At 35.1% G+C, this 16,222-nt stretch overlaps 3 protein-coding genes and 1 long non-coding RNA gene across 4 annotated transcripts; 3 read left to right on the plus strand and 1 right to left on the minus strand.

Annotated features, from left to right (window-relative positions):
- Window positions 1–249: 249 nt before the first annotated feature.
- On the plus strand, window positions 250–2,021 carry LOC132062412 (uncharacterized). Its single transcript, XM_059454987.1, has 2 exons — window positions 250–265; window positions 1,573–2,021. The coding sequence occupies exons 1-2, from the start codon at window positions 250–252 to the stop codon at window positions 2,019–2,021; spliced, it is 465 nt and encodes a 154-aa protein (XP_059310970.1).
- A 2,695-nt stretch (window positions 2,022–4,716) lies between these two features.
- Window positions 4,717–5,317, plus strand: LOC132062417 (secreted RxLR effector protein 161-like). The gene is made up of 2 exons (XM_059454992.1): window positions 4,717–4,884; window positions 4,994–5,317. The coding sequence occupies exons 1-2, from the start codon at window positions 4,717–4,719 to the stop codon at window positions 5,315–5,317; spliced, it is 492 nt and encodes a 163-aa protein (XP_059310975.1).
- Window positions 5,318–11,533: 6,216 nt separating this feature from the next.
- On the plus strand, window positions 11,534–15,563 carry LOC132049779 (cytochrome b5). The gene is made up of 3 exons (XM_059440713.1): window positions 11,534–11,795; window positions 14,670–14,736; window positions 15,191–15,563. The coding sequence occupies exons 1-3, from the start codon at window positions 11,709–11,711 to the stop codon at window positions 15,445–15,447; spliced, it is 411 nt and encodes a 136-aa protein (XP_059296696.1). The 5' UTR covers window positions 11,534–11,708; the 3' UTR covers window positions 15,448–15,563.
- On the minus strand, window positions 13,104–13,397 carry LOC132049789 (uncharacterized). The gene is made up of 2 exons (XR_009413153.1): window positions 13,265–13,397; window positions 13,104–13,226 (listed from the first exon to the last, which is right to left on the minus strand). It is a non-coding gene; the product is annotated as an uncharacterized LOC132049789 (long non-coding RNA).
- Window positions 15,564–16,222: the final 659 nt, after the last annotated feature.

Below are 16,222 nucleotides of genomic sequence, written 5' to 3' on the forward strand. Positions count from 1 at the left end.
TTATGTGTGGCCCAATTAATTTAAAGCCCATAACCAATATTTAACGAAGAATAAATCTTATCCGTTAGATCGGTTACTTGATGGACGTACCGGATTAAGTCTCAACCCTTATAAATTGGTCCTTCCTCCACCCATTAGGGTTACCACTTTTTCTATATACTTTTCCATCATTGACGCCTGTGGTAACGTAAGGCTAGGGCAAGGAGGTAGAAACTAATTTCTAGAAACAATGCTTCCGCTTTCATGATAATGTCTTCCGCATCAGGTATGTTTTTCGTATTATCTCCATGTAAGATTATTGTGTTCAAGATCCTGTGTACATTAATTTAATCTTACATGTGGTATCAAGAGCCTGGAACTTGAATCAATAATCTTCGTAAGAGAATATAATATATATGGTCATGTGACGTTCTGTCAATTTTCGAATAATTGAATATGGGGCTGTTAATGAAATCACATATCTGTTGTTCTAACCTTCTTGCGTTTGTTTACAAAATTAGGTTTTTTCTAATTAACCTAATTATTATAAACTTTTCATGTTAGAAGATTACTTCTGAATTCCTTTTTTAAAAGAAAATAAAGCTTCTGCTAGCCAATTGATAATATTTAATCCATAAAGTACATATTTTGTGATGAAATGCTGTGACATAAAGATATGAAAATTTCGGTCCGTAGTTTTGTCCTATTGTGAAGCTTTAATGCAAATACTTGGACTTGATTTTATTTAAGTTAGATCTCGGCAATTATGTTTTGGATTGTAATGTTAGGTTTACTGTCTAAATATTTTAGACACTTAAGATGATGATGTTTCATTCTAAAAGATTCTGTAATACATAAGTTTCATACTTACACGCATGTAATCCCACATAATGCATTAGCTGTGATTTAATTCTTATATGTGCTATCATGAAAAGTGTACTTTACATTAAGTGATAGTGTATGTGTATAAAGTTGCATATAGTTTGTTAGTCACCAAAGTGGCCAAACTAGAATGTCTAATATTTACACAAACATTATATTCATGTTAACATTATGCATGTACTAATATAATGTTGATATAGTTTGTTAGTTACCAAAGTGGCCAAGCTAGAATGTTGAAAATATTCGGATGCATAGAAAGTTATGATATTTTTTTTTATGTATGCATTTATGCTAATATCGTTTGTTAGTCACCAAAGTGGCCGAACTAGTATGTTTAAGAAAAATATGCATGCATAAAAATTTTCGTTTATCCATTAAACTAATGAAATGCCTATTATTGAAAATAAATGGATAATTGACTTTCACTATTGCTAGAACTTAAGGATTTACCTAAAGGTGAATCAATTATTCTATGAGTAGTGAACATAATGAGGTAAGTTAGTATTCTTTAATCAAATATGTATTGTATATCCAAAGATGTCTTATATGTTTGATTGAAAATATTTAATTGCCTGTTAAAGTTGAAAATGGCATTTAAATTATGATAGTATGTCGTAGTATCACCCAAAGGAGAATTACGCTATACTTTTATTGTTTTGCTGAATCCACATTATTTTCTAATTTGTGAGCATATGTATATCTATTTTGCAGTTATTCCTCTTCATTCGCTTGCTTCATCTGTTATTGTGTTCAATGGATTGAACTTCTCTGAATGGCATGGACAAGTCCAGTTCCACTTAGGTGTGATGGATCTTGACTTGGCTGTGCTGAAAGAAAAACCCACTGCTATTACTGATACAAGCAGTGAGGATGAGAAGTCTTTCCATAAAGCATGGGAACGCTCTAATAGATTGAGCCTTATGTTTATGCGGATGACCATTGCCAATAACATTAAGAGTACTATTCCACGGACGAAAGTGCCGGGAATACTGAGGTTTGTGGAAGAACATTTTCGTCCCCCGTCGATAAGTCTCTCGGCCGGTACACTAATGGCCGAACTTACGACCATGAAGTTTGATAGGTCGCGTAGTATGCAAAATCATATCATCGAGATGACTAATATTGCGAAAGACTCGAACTTTGGAGATGAAAGTGGATGACTCCTTCTTGGTTCGCCTTATTCTAAACTCATTGCCTCGAGTATGGACCATTCCAAATTAACTATAACACTATTAAGGATAAGTGGGATGTTAGTGAATTGTCCAAAGATGCTTACTTAGAAGGAATCAAGACTTAAGAAACAAGGAGGTCATTCTATTAACCTCATAGGTCAAGGAGCTGATAAAGGACTTAAAATGAAGGCCAACAAGTTCAAGAAGAAGAAAGCACTGCTAAAGTTCAACAGGATGCTCATAAGGAACTCAAGGCAGATGTGTGTCGTTTCTGTAGAAAGGAAGGACACTCTCAGAAAGATTGCCCGAAATATAAAGCTTGGTTCGAAAAGAAAGGTACTTTTAGTGCTTTTGTATGTTTCGAATCAAATTTAGTAGAAGTTCCTAATAATACTTGGTAGCTTGATTAAGTGCAACTACTCATGTATCCACTATGTTGCAGGGATTTCTTACGATCCAAACTACAAATCCAAATAAGGATTTCTTATTCATGGGAAATCGTATGAAGGCTCCAATTGAAGGCATAGGGACTTATCGTTTGATCTTGGAGACTGGACATCACCTTGATCTATTACAAACTCTTTATGTTCCTTCAGTTTCTAGGAATTTGATTTTTCTTTCAAGACTTGAGGTTTCTGGATTTGATTTTAAGTTTGGACATGGATGTTTCAATTTATATAAGAATGATGTTTTCTATGGTTCTGGTGTTCTTATTGATGGTTTATATAAATTGAAACTCGATCTTTTTTTGAATCCCTTCTTGCTATACATCAAAATGTTGGAATTAAACGTAGTTCATCGAATGAAAGTTACGCTTACTTGTGGCACGGGCGTTTGGGTCATATATCCAAAGAAAGGTTAGTAAAGAATGAGATTCTCCAGAATTTAGATTTTACTAATCTTGATATATGTTTGGATTGCATTAAGGGAAAGGAAACCAAGCATAGTAAGAAAGGTGCCACAAGAAGCACCCAGCTTCTTGAAATTATGGACACTGATATTTGCGGACCTTTTGATGTTCCATCTTTTGCTTTGGAGAAAAATATTTTATCACTTTTATTGATGATTTTTCACGTTATGGATATATGTACTTCTTTGAAAGAAAAATCTCAAGCAACGGACGCCTTCAAAGTGTACGTCGATGAGGTTGAAAGGCAATTAGATAGGAAAGTGAAAATCATTAGGTCGGATAGAGGTGGTGAATTTTATGGAAAATACAGCGAATCGGGACAATGTCCAGGTCCATTTGCAAAGTTCCTCGAGAAACGTGGCATATGTGCATAGTATACTATGCCAGGAACACCTCAACAAAATGGGGTTGCAGAAAGGCGTAATTGGACACTTATGGATATGATTAGGAGTATGATAAGTAATTCCTTATTACCCAAAACTTTGTGGATGTATGCTCTTAGTACCGCTGTGTATTTATTAAACAGGATTCATAGTAAGGCAGTTTCAAAGACTCCTTTTGAATCGTGGTTTATGAAGGAAACATAGTTTAAGACACACCGCAGTGTTTGGGGCTGCCCGGCGAGGAGGCTAGAATTTATAATCCACACGAAAAGAAATTAGATTCTCGAACGATAAGTGGTTACTTTATTGGTTACCCGAGAAATCTAAAGGGTATAGGTTTTACTTGTCAAACCATAGCTCAAGAATTGTTGAAACCGGTAATGCAAAATTCATTGAAAATGGTGAAGTTAGTGGGAGGGTCGAACGTCAAAATGTGAAAATAAATGAGGTAAGGGTTAATGTTCCATTGCCCGTGAATGTGCCTACTTCCACACCAATAACAAATATTATTCCTGTTGTCGAAGAACACTTTGGCAATACTGAACAACATTTGAATGAAACACTCCAAGAAGGAACTAACTCACAAATATTTGACGCAAATAAATCACAAATAGTGTCATTGAGAAAATCTCAAAGAGAAAGAAAATCGGCTATTCCAGACGATTATGTGGTTTATTTACAAGAGTCAGATTTTGACATTGGTCTTAATAAAGATCCGGTTTCATTTTCACAAGCCATAGAAATCTTGAATCGACAAATAGATTGATGCCATGAAAGAAGAGTTAAAATTCATGGAATATAATAAAGTCTGGGATCTCGTTGAATTGCCAGAAAGTTCTAAAAGAATCGGGTGTAGATGGGTCTTCAAGACCAAGCGCGATTCAAATGGCAATATTGAATGATATAAAGCTAGATTTGTTGCCAAGGGTTATACTCAGAAATGAGGCATTGATTATAAAGAGACCTTTTCATCGGTCTCAAAGAAAGACTCGTTAAGAATTATTATAGCTTTGGTGGCTCATTATGATTTAGAGTTACACCAAATGGATGTGAAAACTGCCTTTCTTAATGGAGACCTCGAGGAGGAAGTTTATATGGACCAACCAGAGGGTTTTGAGATTAAAAGAAAAGGTCAAATGGTGTGTAAATTAAAGAAGTCAATATATGGACTCAAACAAGCCTCACGACAATGGTATATAAAGTTTAATGATACTATAACATCTTTTGGATTTAAGGACAACACCGTTGATCGGTGTATATACCAAAAGATCAGTGGGAGCAAGTTCATTTCTTAGTCCTATATGTTGACGATATTTTGCTTGCTGCTAATGATTTGGTCATATTACGTGAGACGAAAGATTTTCTCTCTAAATTTTTTGAAATGAAAGATATGGGTGAGGCATCCTATGTGATAGGGATAGAAATATTCCGTGATAGATCACAAGGACTATTGGGACTGTCTCAGAAAGGCTATATCGAAAGAGTTCTTGAGAGATTTAACATGAACAATTGTTCATCAGGAATTGTTCCAATTCAAAAAGGAGACAAATTTAGTCTCGTACGGTGTCCAAAGAATGATGTAGAACGAAAAGAAATGGAGTCAATTCCTTACTTTTCTATTGTTGGAAGTTTGATGTATGCTCAAACTTGCACAAGACCCATATTAGTTTTGTGGTCGGAATGCTTTGGGAAGATATCGGAGTAACTCGAGAATTGATCATTGGAAAGCTGCAAAGAAAGTTTTGAGGTACCTGAAAGGAACAAAGGATTACATGCTCACGTATAGGAGATCCAACAGTTTGGAAGTTATTGGATACTCAGATTCAGATCATGGTGGATGTGTTGACACTAGAAAGTCCACTTTTGGTTACTTGTTCTTGTTACCTGAAGGAGCAATATCGTGGAAGAGTGCTAAGAAATCCGTCATTGCTACATCCACAATGGAAGCGAAATTTGTGGCGAGTTTTGAAGCCACGATTCATGCATTATAGGCTGCGAACTTTATTTCGGGACTTGGGGTTGTCAACACCATTACCAAGCCGCTCGAAAATTTGTTGTGATAATACAAAGAATATTCTTCTCCAAGAATGATAAGTACTCCAAAGGTGCCAAACATATGGAATTAAAGTACCCTACCGTCAAGGATGAAGTTCAGAAACAAAGGGTGTCACTTGAGCATATTAGAACTGATCTCATGATTGCAGATCTGTTAACCAAAGGTTTAGAACCAAAGATATTTAAAGAACATGTACATAGAATGGGTCTTGGTTGTACTTATGATTAATGTTTTTCTTTATTATGTTTGACACTCTGAGCTCAATTATGTGTTTCTGATATACTTTGATGAATTTCATGTTTCTCATAATGGTGTACACATTATTTTTGAGATATTACAGGATAAGTTTCCATGAGACATTATTGTGGACCATAATGTTAAATGTTTTATAGCTTATGAACCTAGTATGATAAGTTACTAATGTTGTAGTATATGGAAGGGAGTATGTAGCACAAAATTATGTATGACCGCCATAAGTCGCATTAGTGATTTGTCATATTATGGTATGTATGATGGATGTTATATAAGAGATTTATTTTATGCGCAATTGATGTTTATGTCGTTAAATATTAGTGTTATGTGGTCATTGGGCCAAGTGGGAGAATGTAAGAATTTTTATTATTCTTATGTGTGGCCCAATTAATGTAAAGCACATAACCAATATTTAATGAAGAATAAATCTCGTCTGTTAGATCGGTTACTTGATGGACGTACCAGATTAAGTCTTAACCCCTATAAATTGGTCCTTCCTCCACCCATTAGGGTTACCACTTCTTCTATATACTTTTCCATCATTGACGCCTGTGGTAACGTAAGGCTAGGGCAAGGAGGTAGAAACTAATTTCTAGAAACAATGCTTCCGCTTTCATGATAATGTCTTCCGCATCAGGTATGTTTTTCGTATTATCTCCATGTAAGATTATTGTGTTCAAGATCCTGTGTACATTAATTTAATCTTACAGAAGGTGCATGTTGGTATCATATTGACATATAAAAATTACTATTTGCTTTTCGGATACGTGATTATGGTAATATGTTCCAATTTTACTGCATCCTCATGTTGGTTGTGGACTCTTTGCATTATCTTAAAAAAAATTCTAAATATTATCATACTTCGTTTAAGTTAAGTGTTGGAGACATGTTTGGAGAATTTCTTTTTTATGTTACAGTCTTTATGTTCTCCGAATGACACATCTACTAAGTTTTCTTTTTCTGGTAGTGGTTTTGTTTCTAATTGCATGTTATTAAAAAATTTACTAAATTTTAACTGATACCTTTAGAGATATGTGGTTTGACTATTTTCATGGTCATCTTTGCACAACAAAAGCTTCAACTTTTGGACAAGAAATTCTGTAACGCTGGCAATACTTATTTTTCAAGTGTTGTGCGGTAGATTGCATATTTACCTTCATGTCTGAAGCATGAGATACATTTCAGGTCTTATTTTCTTTTAAATCTCTTGGCTGCTAGCGCTTCATTTTTGTTGTTTAATTTTGTTTTCTGAACAAACAGTAATCTTTGTTGAATACCAAAAGCCAACATTTCATTTTGAATCCTTAATTAATACAATAGCTTTTCAGAACAAGACTAATGATTTTGAAGGCAGAGTTGGTATCACCGGAAAATTACTATCTATTAAGTCCTATATATGAGACCTCGAGAAGTTCTGTAAGTACTAATTGTTTCATGCATCAATGTGTTAACAAACTTTTCATTTTGATACTAAAAAGTTGTGAATACTTCTGTAATGCATGATTATGATTGGCAGTATGAGTTGTGTTAGTACATTGAAATATGAAAAATTCGATGCACTTTGGCCTATATTATGTCATTGATTGAGGGTAAGACGATGGAGTCGAGTTCCGTTGCACCAAGAAGGTAAGACATCAAGGTTAATTTTAAGTTATGGTGCACTATGATGATAAAATAAAATGTTGGGTTCAAGTCCCATCTATTATGGCCTAACACACTTTTATATGGGTAAGACGTTGGGTTCAAGTCCCAATGCACTATTTTGATGATAAAATGATGATTGAGTCAAAATAATATGTTTTTGATGAAATATCATGAAGCCCGTACCAATTGATGTGCTCCATTCCTTTAGGGGAATGTGATAGCAAAGATAAGTGGTTAAACGACTGAACGTGGACGTGGCAAAGGAAAAAATAATGTTAATCATCATTTTGGTAATATAAAAGGAAGAACACTATGGGTTATCCAAATAGTTCTTCAAAAGGTGAAGGTCATTTTTATCATCAATATGGTATGAAAGGTATTGGCCACTCGGTTGTCGTGCGGCCTAATTTGATAAATATTATAAATCCTCCATCAAAAGAAAAAATATAATGTGGCGACGCACTTGACTGTTCAAAGTGATGTTGAGGTGGATCATGTGAATATAATAAATTACAAGGCATGACAGTAGGCTTATAATAAAATTTATGAAGCACGTACATATGATTATAGTCTATTCCTTGAGAGAATGACTTGTGATAAGTATCTTGAATGCTCGACCATTTTTGAAAGTGAATGTGTCAAGAAGTGATAAAATTATGGATAAGGACGTGCTGATGTATGGTTGAATAGATACCACAACTCACCTCTATGGGAGGTTTGAGGGAAAAAAAAAGAAACTTTATTTCGGCATAAACGGTCAGGTTACGTGTTTTTAGTACGTCACAAATGTTGTGGCATGTTTTACATATTATAAATTAACGAAGGCTAAATATAAGAAATAAGTCTTGCTTATAAGGGTTTTGGCCATGACCATAATGACAATTACTCCCTAAAAGGAGATGTTAACCATATGGATGATATTATGAAATATGTGGTAGTACATAATTAATTGGGAGCTATGGAGAAGCTAATTTGTTACTACCCGGAGGAAGAAAATTGTTCAAAATATTGGGGTTGTAGTAAGTCTCAAATAAACTTACTAAGTTTCAAAGGAATTGGTCAAAATTGAATTATATTGAGACTATAAATTATGGGAAGATTTAATATCTTCATATTACTACAATTGGAGCGGGTTATAAATATTTATGTGAAAGGTTACCTGTCTTTTCCTCCTGTTTGAACTACAAAAATATAAGCATGATGATGAAATCACATGCGATAGTAAACTAGAAGTTCACTGAAAGAAATAAGTGTTGGCATGACTTGTGATTGATCATCCCGGTTCAAATGTGATGCGAAAACAATTGAGAATTCATGTGGTTATAAATTGAAGAAATAAAATATTCTTCAAGAATTTTCTTGTGCAGCTTGTTCTCATGATGACAAATTGATTAATTTACCAGCTAAGGTTGGGATTGTATCCTATGATTTTTGGAACGTATAAAAGGTGATATATATATATGGGCCCTGTCACCTGTCATGTGGACTGATTTACTATCATATGGTTTTAATAGATGCATCTCTGTTATGGTCACATGTGCATTTGGTATCAATTTGCGATTTGGTTATTGCAAGATTGTTTGCTCAAATTATTAAATTAAGAGCACAACTCCAAACTATGAAAGTTATGTTGATATGTTTGGTTTTAGAGCTCCGTTGGTTTTACTTGAGAAATTGCATGCCTCCAATTATAGCTAAACAATTGGTTATGAGAACAAACTCCCAAAATGAAATTTGGGATGAGATATGCTATTTAATATGAATTAGCACTTGTATGCATCAAGCCAACAAGTTATGATAACTTCCCCTATCACAATTGGTTCAAGGTCAGGAACCAAGTAATTCCCATCTTGAAATTTGAATGTGCGGTATATAATTTAATTGCTCCACCACTACGCATATAGATGGGTCCCCAAATAAGATTTAGGTAAATGTTAGATTACCTAACATTAGTGTAGGATGATAAGGAGTTGAAAATAAGGTATATGTAATGAATTATCACTGGTATGATCCTTGTTGAAAAGATGATTTAAGTTAACTCCCAGACGCATTTATCGACCCCAAAGTGAATATTATATTCCGTATGCAAATGCTCCATTTAGAATTAAAGTCCTTGAAGGACATAATCTATGATGATAGACCAACCTTTAAAAGTGAAACTCCTCAAGCAAGGAGATGAGCAAATGATTGATGGTCATAATAACGAGTAAGTGCTTTAAACGATGCATCAGACATAACACTTCATAAAACCTTGATAAAGGTTCAGGAAACTGAAAATGATGAAAAATGAAGAGATCTCGATAAGTTATGTCGTAGTGGAACCGATATCAAATGTCCGTCGACGGTCCCTTTGATATAATGTAGTGCTCAACATTATAATTGGTTATGAAGATCTTGAATTCAAATCTGTCAAAGGATGTTGAAAGCAATAATGATTGGCCAAATAAAATACACAATTCAAGTATATTTCGTTTCACTTGAAAAAGTGATGTTTTGGACCTATACTCCAAGGACTTCAAGGTATAATGTCAGTGGGGTACCAATGAGTTCGTGTGCGAAAAGTAAAATGATAAATAAAAACCGTAAATATAAAATACGGCTTGTGCCTTGTGGCATAAAGTTTTTTCGCAAGTCCTGACATTGTTGTATAGAGATGTATTTTTCTGTGGTAGATACAATGAGGTTGTTTTCCAGTACATGAAAATCTTGAATGCGTATAATTAATTGTTGTCAATATGGCTATACAGACAACGAAAGAAAATCCGTAGGGATTTAAATTGGCCTGAAGCATATAAGGTTTACGAAAATAAAGCTTCAGCAAATCTTTACATGGTGCGATTCCATTAAAAGTTCTCGATGGTTGTGATGTCGCTAGATATAATAAATATAATTTAGACTTCATGAAAATGATGGGTATATTGAATCATGATCGATTATATACTACAAAAGAAATTATTGATATATATTTGTTTATCCTAACAAATATTATCAAGGCTTTATTGGTTATGTAAAATGCAAGGCATTATTTTTATTATTACATGAAGTTTGTTCTTCGAGCAAGTTACCGCTTTGCATCTACGTACAAAGCAAGTCAGGAATGCATATCTGGCTGAGATCAATAATTCAACGCATTTTGCAATAGTATGATGTTTATTTGGAAATGAAGATTTCAACAATATTGTACGAAGCTTGCATAGATCAATTGAAAGAAGGATATATCAAAGGAGACAGAACATAACACATTTCGCCGAAGTTTTTATTCCAGACATGATCTTCAAATGCGAACGATGAAATAGATGTTCAATAAATACATTCGATTGATGATTTGACAGATATGCTCACTAAAGCCTTACCAACCTCGACATTTGAGAAGTTGGTATACAAGATTAAGATGCGTCGTCTCCAAGAATTAAGTAACATTTTAATCAGGGGGAGTATAATACGCGCTGTACTCTTTTTCCTTTAGCCAAGGTTTTGTCCCACTGGGTTTTCCTGGCAAGGTTTTTAACGAGGCAGCTAGCAATGCGTATTGCTAGATTTGTGTACTCTTTTTCCTTCACTAGAATTTTTTCCCACGGGGTTTTTCCTAGTAAGGTTTTAACGAGACATACTATCTATCAATGGACATCTAAGAGGGAGTGTTGTAAATATTAATATTAGTTAATTGTGGATGTCCATAACTCCTAGGTGTAATTCCACCATTAAGTGTAGTAACACCACACATCCACTACCTCCTCATTCATCTCCCTCTACCCCATTGACTTCCCCACCTTCTCAAGAGTAAATGTCATGTTTATGACACCTTTTCATGTTACTCAATATAGCCCTATAAATAGAGGCATTGAGAATGATGTTGTCAGACACAACATACATACATGAATAAGAATGGGGCTATTCTTCTCTTCTGTCTCTCTTTATCTTTATCGTTCTTCGCTTTCATCTTTTGATATAGTGTAGTAGCTCTTTTAGATTGATTTTACTAACACTAAAAGATATAAGAGTACAAATCAAAATAAGTATAAGGGCTCCCAAACCATTCCACTTTTTTAAATCTTTCAAAAACTTAGAGATTGAGGCTATGCGTTAGTCTTTTGACCGGACACTCCTGAATTCTCAGTCGTCCACTTGTATTTCCCATGTCGTCTTCTAAATGTCCTATAGAGTGTGGACACCTAATGCACCTCTCATATCTAATTTTGCATTCAATGGCCCATCTTTCTTCACTCCTTCAAACCAATCCCTTAAATTCTAACCTCTCTTTTGTTAACCCCAACCAACAACTTTTTCCTCCACTTTGCTCCCACACTCCAATTCACCATACTCCTCGTTTCTATCGAAGAAGAGCCATTCTTCTCTCTCTTCAAGCCTTTTTTCACAGGTCTTGAAGAGCCAAAATTTGAATCTTTTTTTGTTTCTTGTTTGGTTCATAAATGGGGAGTGAAACTAAGTTCTACACTTTGGCTGAGGTTTCCCAGCACAACAATGCTAAGGATTGTTGGTTGGTTATTAGTGGCAAGGTATGTTTTCTTGATCTCTTCTATTTGATATGTAATTAAATGGGTCAGTGCATTTTTATGCTTTCATTGCCTAGATCCTGAAAATTCATCAAATAATGAATCAATAAAAGAAAAAGATTGAATCTTGATCAGTTGTATGTGTTAAAGATTGAATTTTTGATCAAATTCTGTTATGTTTTCTGTTTTTTCTAGACCCCCATTTTTTATTTGTGGTTTTTATTTTTTATTTTTATGTGGAGGCAATGGGGAACCTTGGGTTGGAATGGAGGTGGGTGGGTGGGATGGGGTATGATCTTATCCTGTTGTCTGATTGTTTGCTGGTTGAGGCTTGCATTATTTTCGTTGAAGAATTAACCTAAATAGCCGTCCACCCAACCGCTTAAACTAAAAAATAGGAGACGGATATATAATTCATATATAATATGTGTATAATCGTGTATAAGCAGTGTATACCGGCTAGGAAAATTAAACAGTAAATAAACTTATCAAAAAAAAAAAAAGTAAATCCAGCTGGCTTTTTGTGTAAATATCCCTTATTTGTTTCATGAATTAATGGGTAGTTTTCTTGATTCCTCTATGGGAATAGCAACTTATCTATGCCAAGAACCGATTTGTAGGTTTCTTTCTATCCGGAATTGCATGGAGATAATTCAGTGACTTGAAAGTAAAGTCTTGACTTTTGAGACATCAATGATAAATATTTGATTAAGAAACATCACAACATGGAAGCTCAAACTTCCTCTTCGATAGATTCACTACTGGTATAAAGGGGGTTCAAAGTAAACAAAAGTACATACACAAAGAGGTCAAGGGGATTTGACATATACTATATACATAAAAGATAATTTTAAATTTGTATATATAGTATGATTTTTTGATGAAGGAGGTTCGGATGGACCCTCTTCCACCCCTGACTGGTATTATCTACATCATAACTTCAAAGTAAGTCAACTTTATGTATCCAAAGTTATATCTTCAATAATTTGGGGTAGAAAATTGTAGCGCAATAATGAGAATGGTAAAGTAACTGTTAAAAGATCTTTCTGCCGCCAGGGCTTTGGTCTAGTAGTAAGAGCGCAGCGTGTGATATGTGGCTCAGGCGCATGTCACAGAATTTGAACTCTGCCACATACAAAAGTCTAGTATTTAAGTGGAGAAGGGTAGAAGGGCTTTGGTCTAGTTGTAAGAGCGCAACACATGATGTGTGGGTTAGGCGCATGCAACAGGTTCGAACTCTACAACATACAAAAGTCTAGTATTTAAGTAGAGGGACTTTGGTGTGAATGATATGTCTAGACAACAGGCTGATGACCTGTTTGATTCATGTAGACATCTTGTACATACTTTTGGTAACGCATTGGTGTTTACTAATGAATATTTGACTTACTAAAAAAGGTCTTTCAGCAAAAGAAGTTTAAACCTCTGTCATTCCTCAAAAGTTAAAAATATAGTTTTCATCTGCTGGTAACTATTTAGCTCTCACCATGGTGATATTAGTAATGAAAATTTGTCCCATTGAAAAGGATTTTACATATATACATTGAAAATGAAAAACTGTTTTACCCAGCATAATTTAACCGGTTATGGTAAATTGTCATGTTTTTTGTACTACTTAATCATGTTTATTGCAGGCAGTACTAGTAATTAGTTTTCGAGGATTCTGTAAATAATTTTATAGCGTCAGTAGATAGAAGCTAAATTAAACCAAAAAAAAGAGAAAAGGGTCTGTTAGCAAAAGAAGTTTATACCATGACATTGCTTAATCATTGAAATAATAGCTTTCACTGCTCATTATTTAGACCTTAGGGAGTTTGGTTGGGAACTTAGAAAAGGTTGTAGATAAACAAATGGTCAACAGCTCTAGTTTTGACAATGTAAAGATGCAAGTGCATAATATTCTTAAAACTAATGGCTTTTCACCATAATGTATAGTGCCTTGTTACGCTGGTAATAACTTGTAGTTTACCTTTGACAATGAAATAGGCTAATCACCCCTCACAATTCAAAACCCGTAGTAGATTCCCGATTGGGCCCTTGTTTTTATCTTTTGGTTGGCTAAAATGCTTAGTGTTCACCAGAAATTCATCGGACTATTTTGTTACAATGAGGTCTATTATTGACTCAAAAGGTGTTGTGTAAAATTATATGCAATATTACCACCTTTTGAAGTGATTGACATACGTATTAAGCACGGGTATTTGGCAAGACGTCACTCATTGGCTTTGGATGACACTTTGCCTTTTAGGGGAACATGCTATATGTTTGTCATCCAAAATTCTTATATTTTCTTCGCATGCATTTACTTCTCCTTCTTTATAATGGTGGTGTCCGGACCAACTTGCGAGCACCTCAACTATTCCGCCGGATACCTACTGCCTTTCGATTATTGGGTAACTGTGGCACCAAAGCTTCGACAACGGTGAAATAGCCCAAGCTAATGCCCTCAGCGACACTATTTTGGTTTTTTCTGAAGCTAGTTATTTAGCAGACAATGTGAAGTGGGGTTTTGTTGGAACGGAAGGCTAAGTGAACCCACTTCTAGTGAAGATAGTGGAATTGCTAGAAGGCAGCGTCAACTCCATCCACATGTTGAGGTCTTCCTTTGTTTGTCAACCCGAGGCCATTTGATTGCATTATACCCTCTCTCTCTCGCTCTCTCTCTCTTTCCTTTTTTTGTTTTTGGAAGTGATTCAGGGGTTTGTGAACTCTATACTTTGTTGTTGAATGTTTCCTTTTAAGGAGCAACTAAATGTTGCATTACTTTGAGTAGTTGGCATCAATTGCGCTTTGTATTTCATGTTACCCTACTTTTACTATTCCTTTTTACCCCTGTTTCTTCTATTTCTTCAAAATTTTCTGTTTTCGATTTTACAGGTATATGATGTGACAAAATTCTTGGAAGACCACCCAGGAGGTGATGAGGTTCTGATATCTGCAACTGGTAATATATTTTGACATATTCGTTCCTGCAACTAGAACTTTGGTGCTTTTCGGTATCTAGGAAGGAAAAGGAAAGCACTAGAAAGTTATCTTTTCAAACTTGGAAGAGTAGGAAATACTCCAAATTAGGTCAAGCAAAAAGGTGCAGGAAACTTGAGTAGAAAGGCTTTCTTTTATAATCTTTCCTGCTCTTTTTTTCTTTAGCATGCAAGAAATGACTTTAAATATCAAAAAATACATTCTTTTGGACCTTTCTTGACATCCAAATGAAGCTTTGCTGATTTGATATTGAAGTTGTGTCTCAGATCCTACATGTAGTGATCTATATGGAAATAAAATCAGAGTTGTAAAAATAAATATCGATTACTTCTTATCTTGCCATCTTACAACTAATAGACAACTTTGATGTAAAGAGCAGACACACTGATGGGTATTCTCTTGATTTCTTTGTGCAGGAAAGGATGCAACTGATGATTTTGATGATGTTGGCCACAGCAGCAGTGCTCGAGCGATGTTGGACGAGTACTATGTAGGTGATATTGACTCAGCAACCATCCCCACCAAGACCAAGTATACTCCTCCCAACCAGCCTCATTACAACCAGGACAAAACATCAGACTTCGTCATCAAGCTCCTCCAATTCTTAGTTCCCCTTATTATTTTGGGTGTGGCTTTTGGCATCCGCTTCTATACCAAACAGTCAGCAGCTTGAAGATTGAGTTCATGGTGAATTCATAATAAGTTTCCAAAGGAGAGCAGGAAAAAATTATTGTGGGGGCAGGGGGGGTCTTTGTCATCTTAGCATATCGTGGTTAAAATACGGGGATAGTAAGAAACTCTGTTGTGGTGATAATGCCTTTTCTTAGTTTCCCTTTCTGAGACGTCATATGGTTATATGATACTTGGAGATTCTTGTTTTCTGCAGTTGATAGTCTCGCGAACTTGGATTGTTGACATTTGGTGTTGATTTGTTAGGATCTCTCTGTTTCCTTCTTGACGTGTGTACCTTTTGAAACGTGCAAAAAGTGTGGCTGTTAAGTTACATTCTCACAGGGTCTTCACGAACGCATGCTACTGACTTGTTTAAGAGCAAGAAGTAATAGAGGTGATCGTACTTTGAAAATTAGTTTCCAGGAAAAGAAAAAGTCAGGATTAAGGAAAGAGAATAGGAAAACAAAAAAGAAGGCATTGTATGTGATCTCGTCTAACTGAGGGGAAAAAAAAATAAAAAAAATAATGGGAGTAACTATGTAATTTCTTGAGGCAACAAAAAAGCCGGATAAACGGACGATAAAACGCTAATATCATCTTTTTGTTTTATTTTTGGTGCAAATTGGAAGCTGACTCTGTTCTAGAGCTACTAGAATCCCTACATTTCTAGGATTGGGATGTACTTTTTTGTTTTTTTTTATACTTTGCCACACTGTACAGAGTTCCCAGCACACTTCAGTGTTGTTTTGATTACAATCCCTACCATTTCAGCAGAA

This window comes from Lycium ferocissimum, chromosome 1 (genome assembly GCF_029784015.1).
Source record: "Lycium ferocissimum isolate CSIRO_LF1 chromosome 1, AGI_CSIRO_Lferr_CH_V1, whole genome shotgun sequence".
Lineage (NCBI taxonomy): Eukaryota > Viridiplantae > Streptophyta > Magnoliopsida > Solanales > Solanaceae > Lycium > Lycium ferocissimum.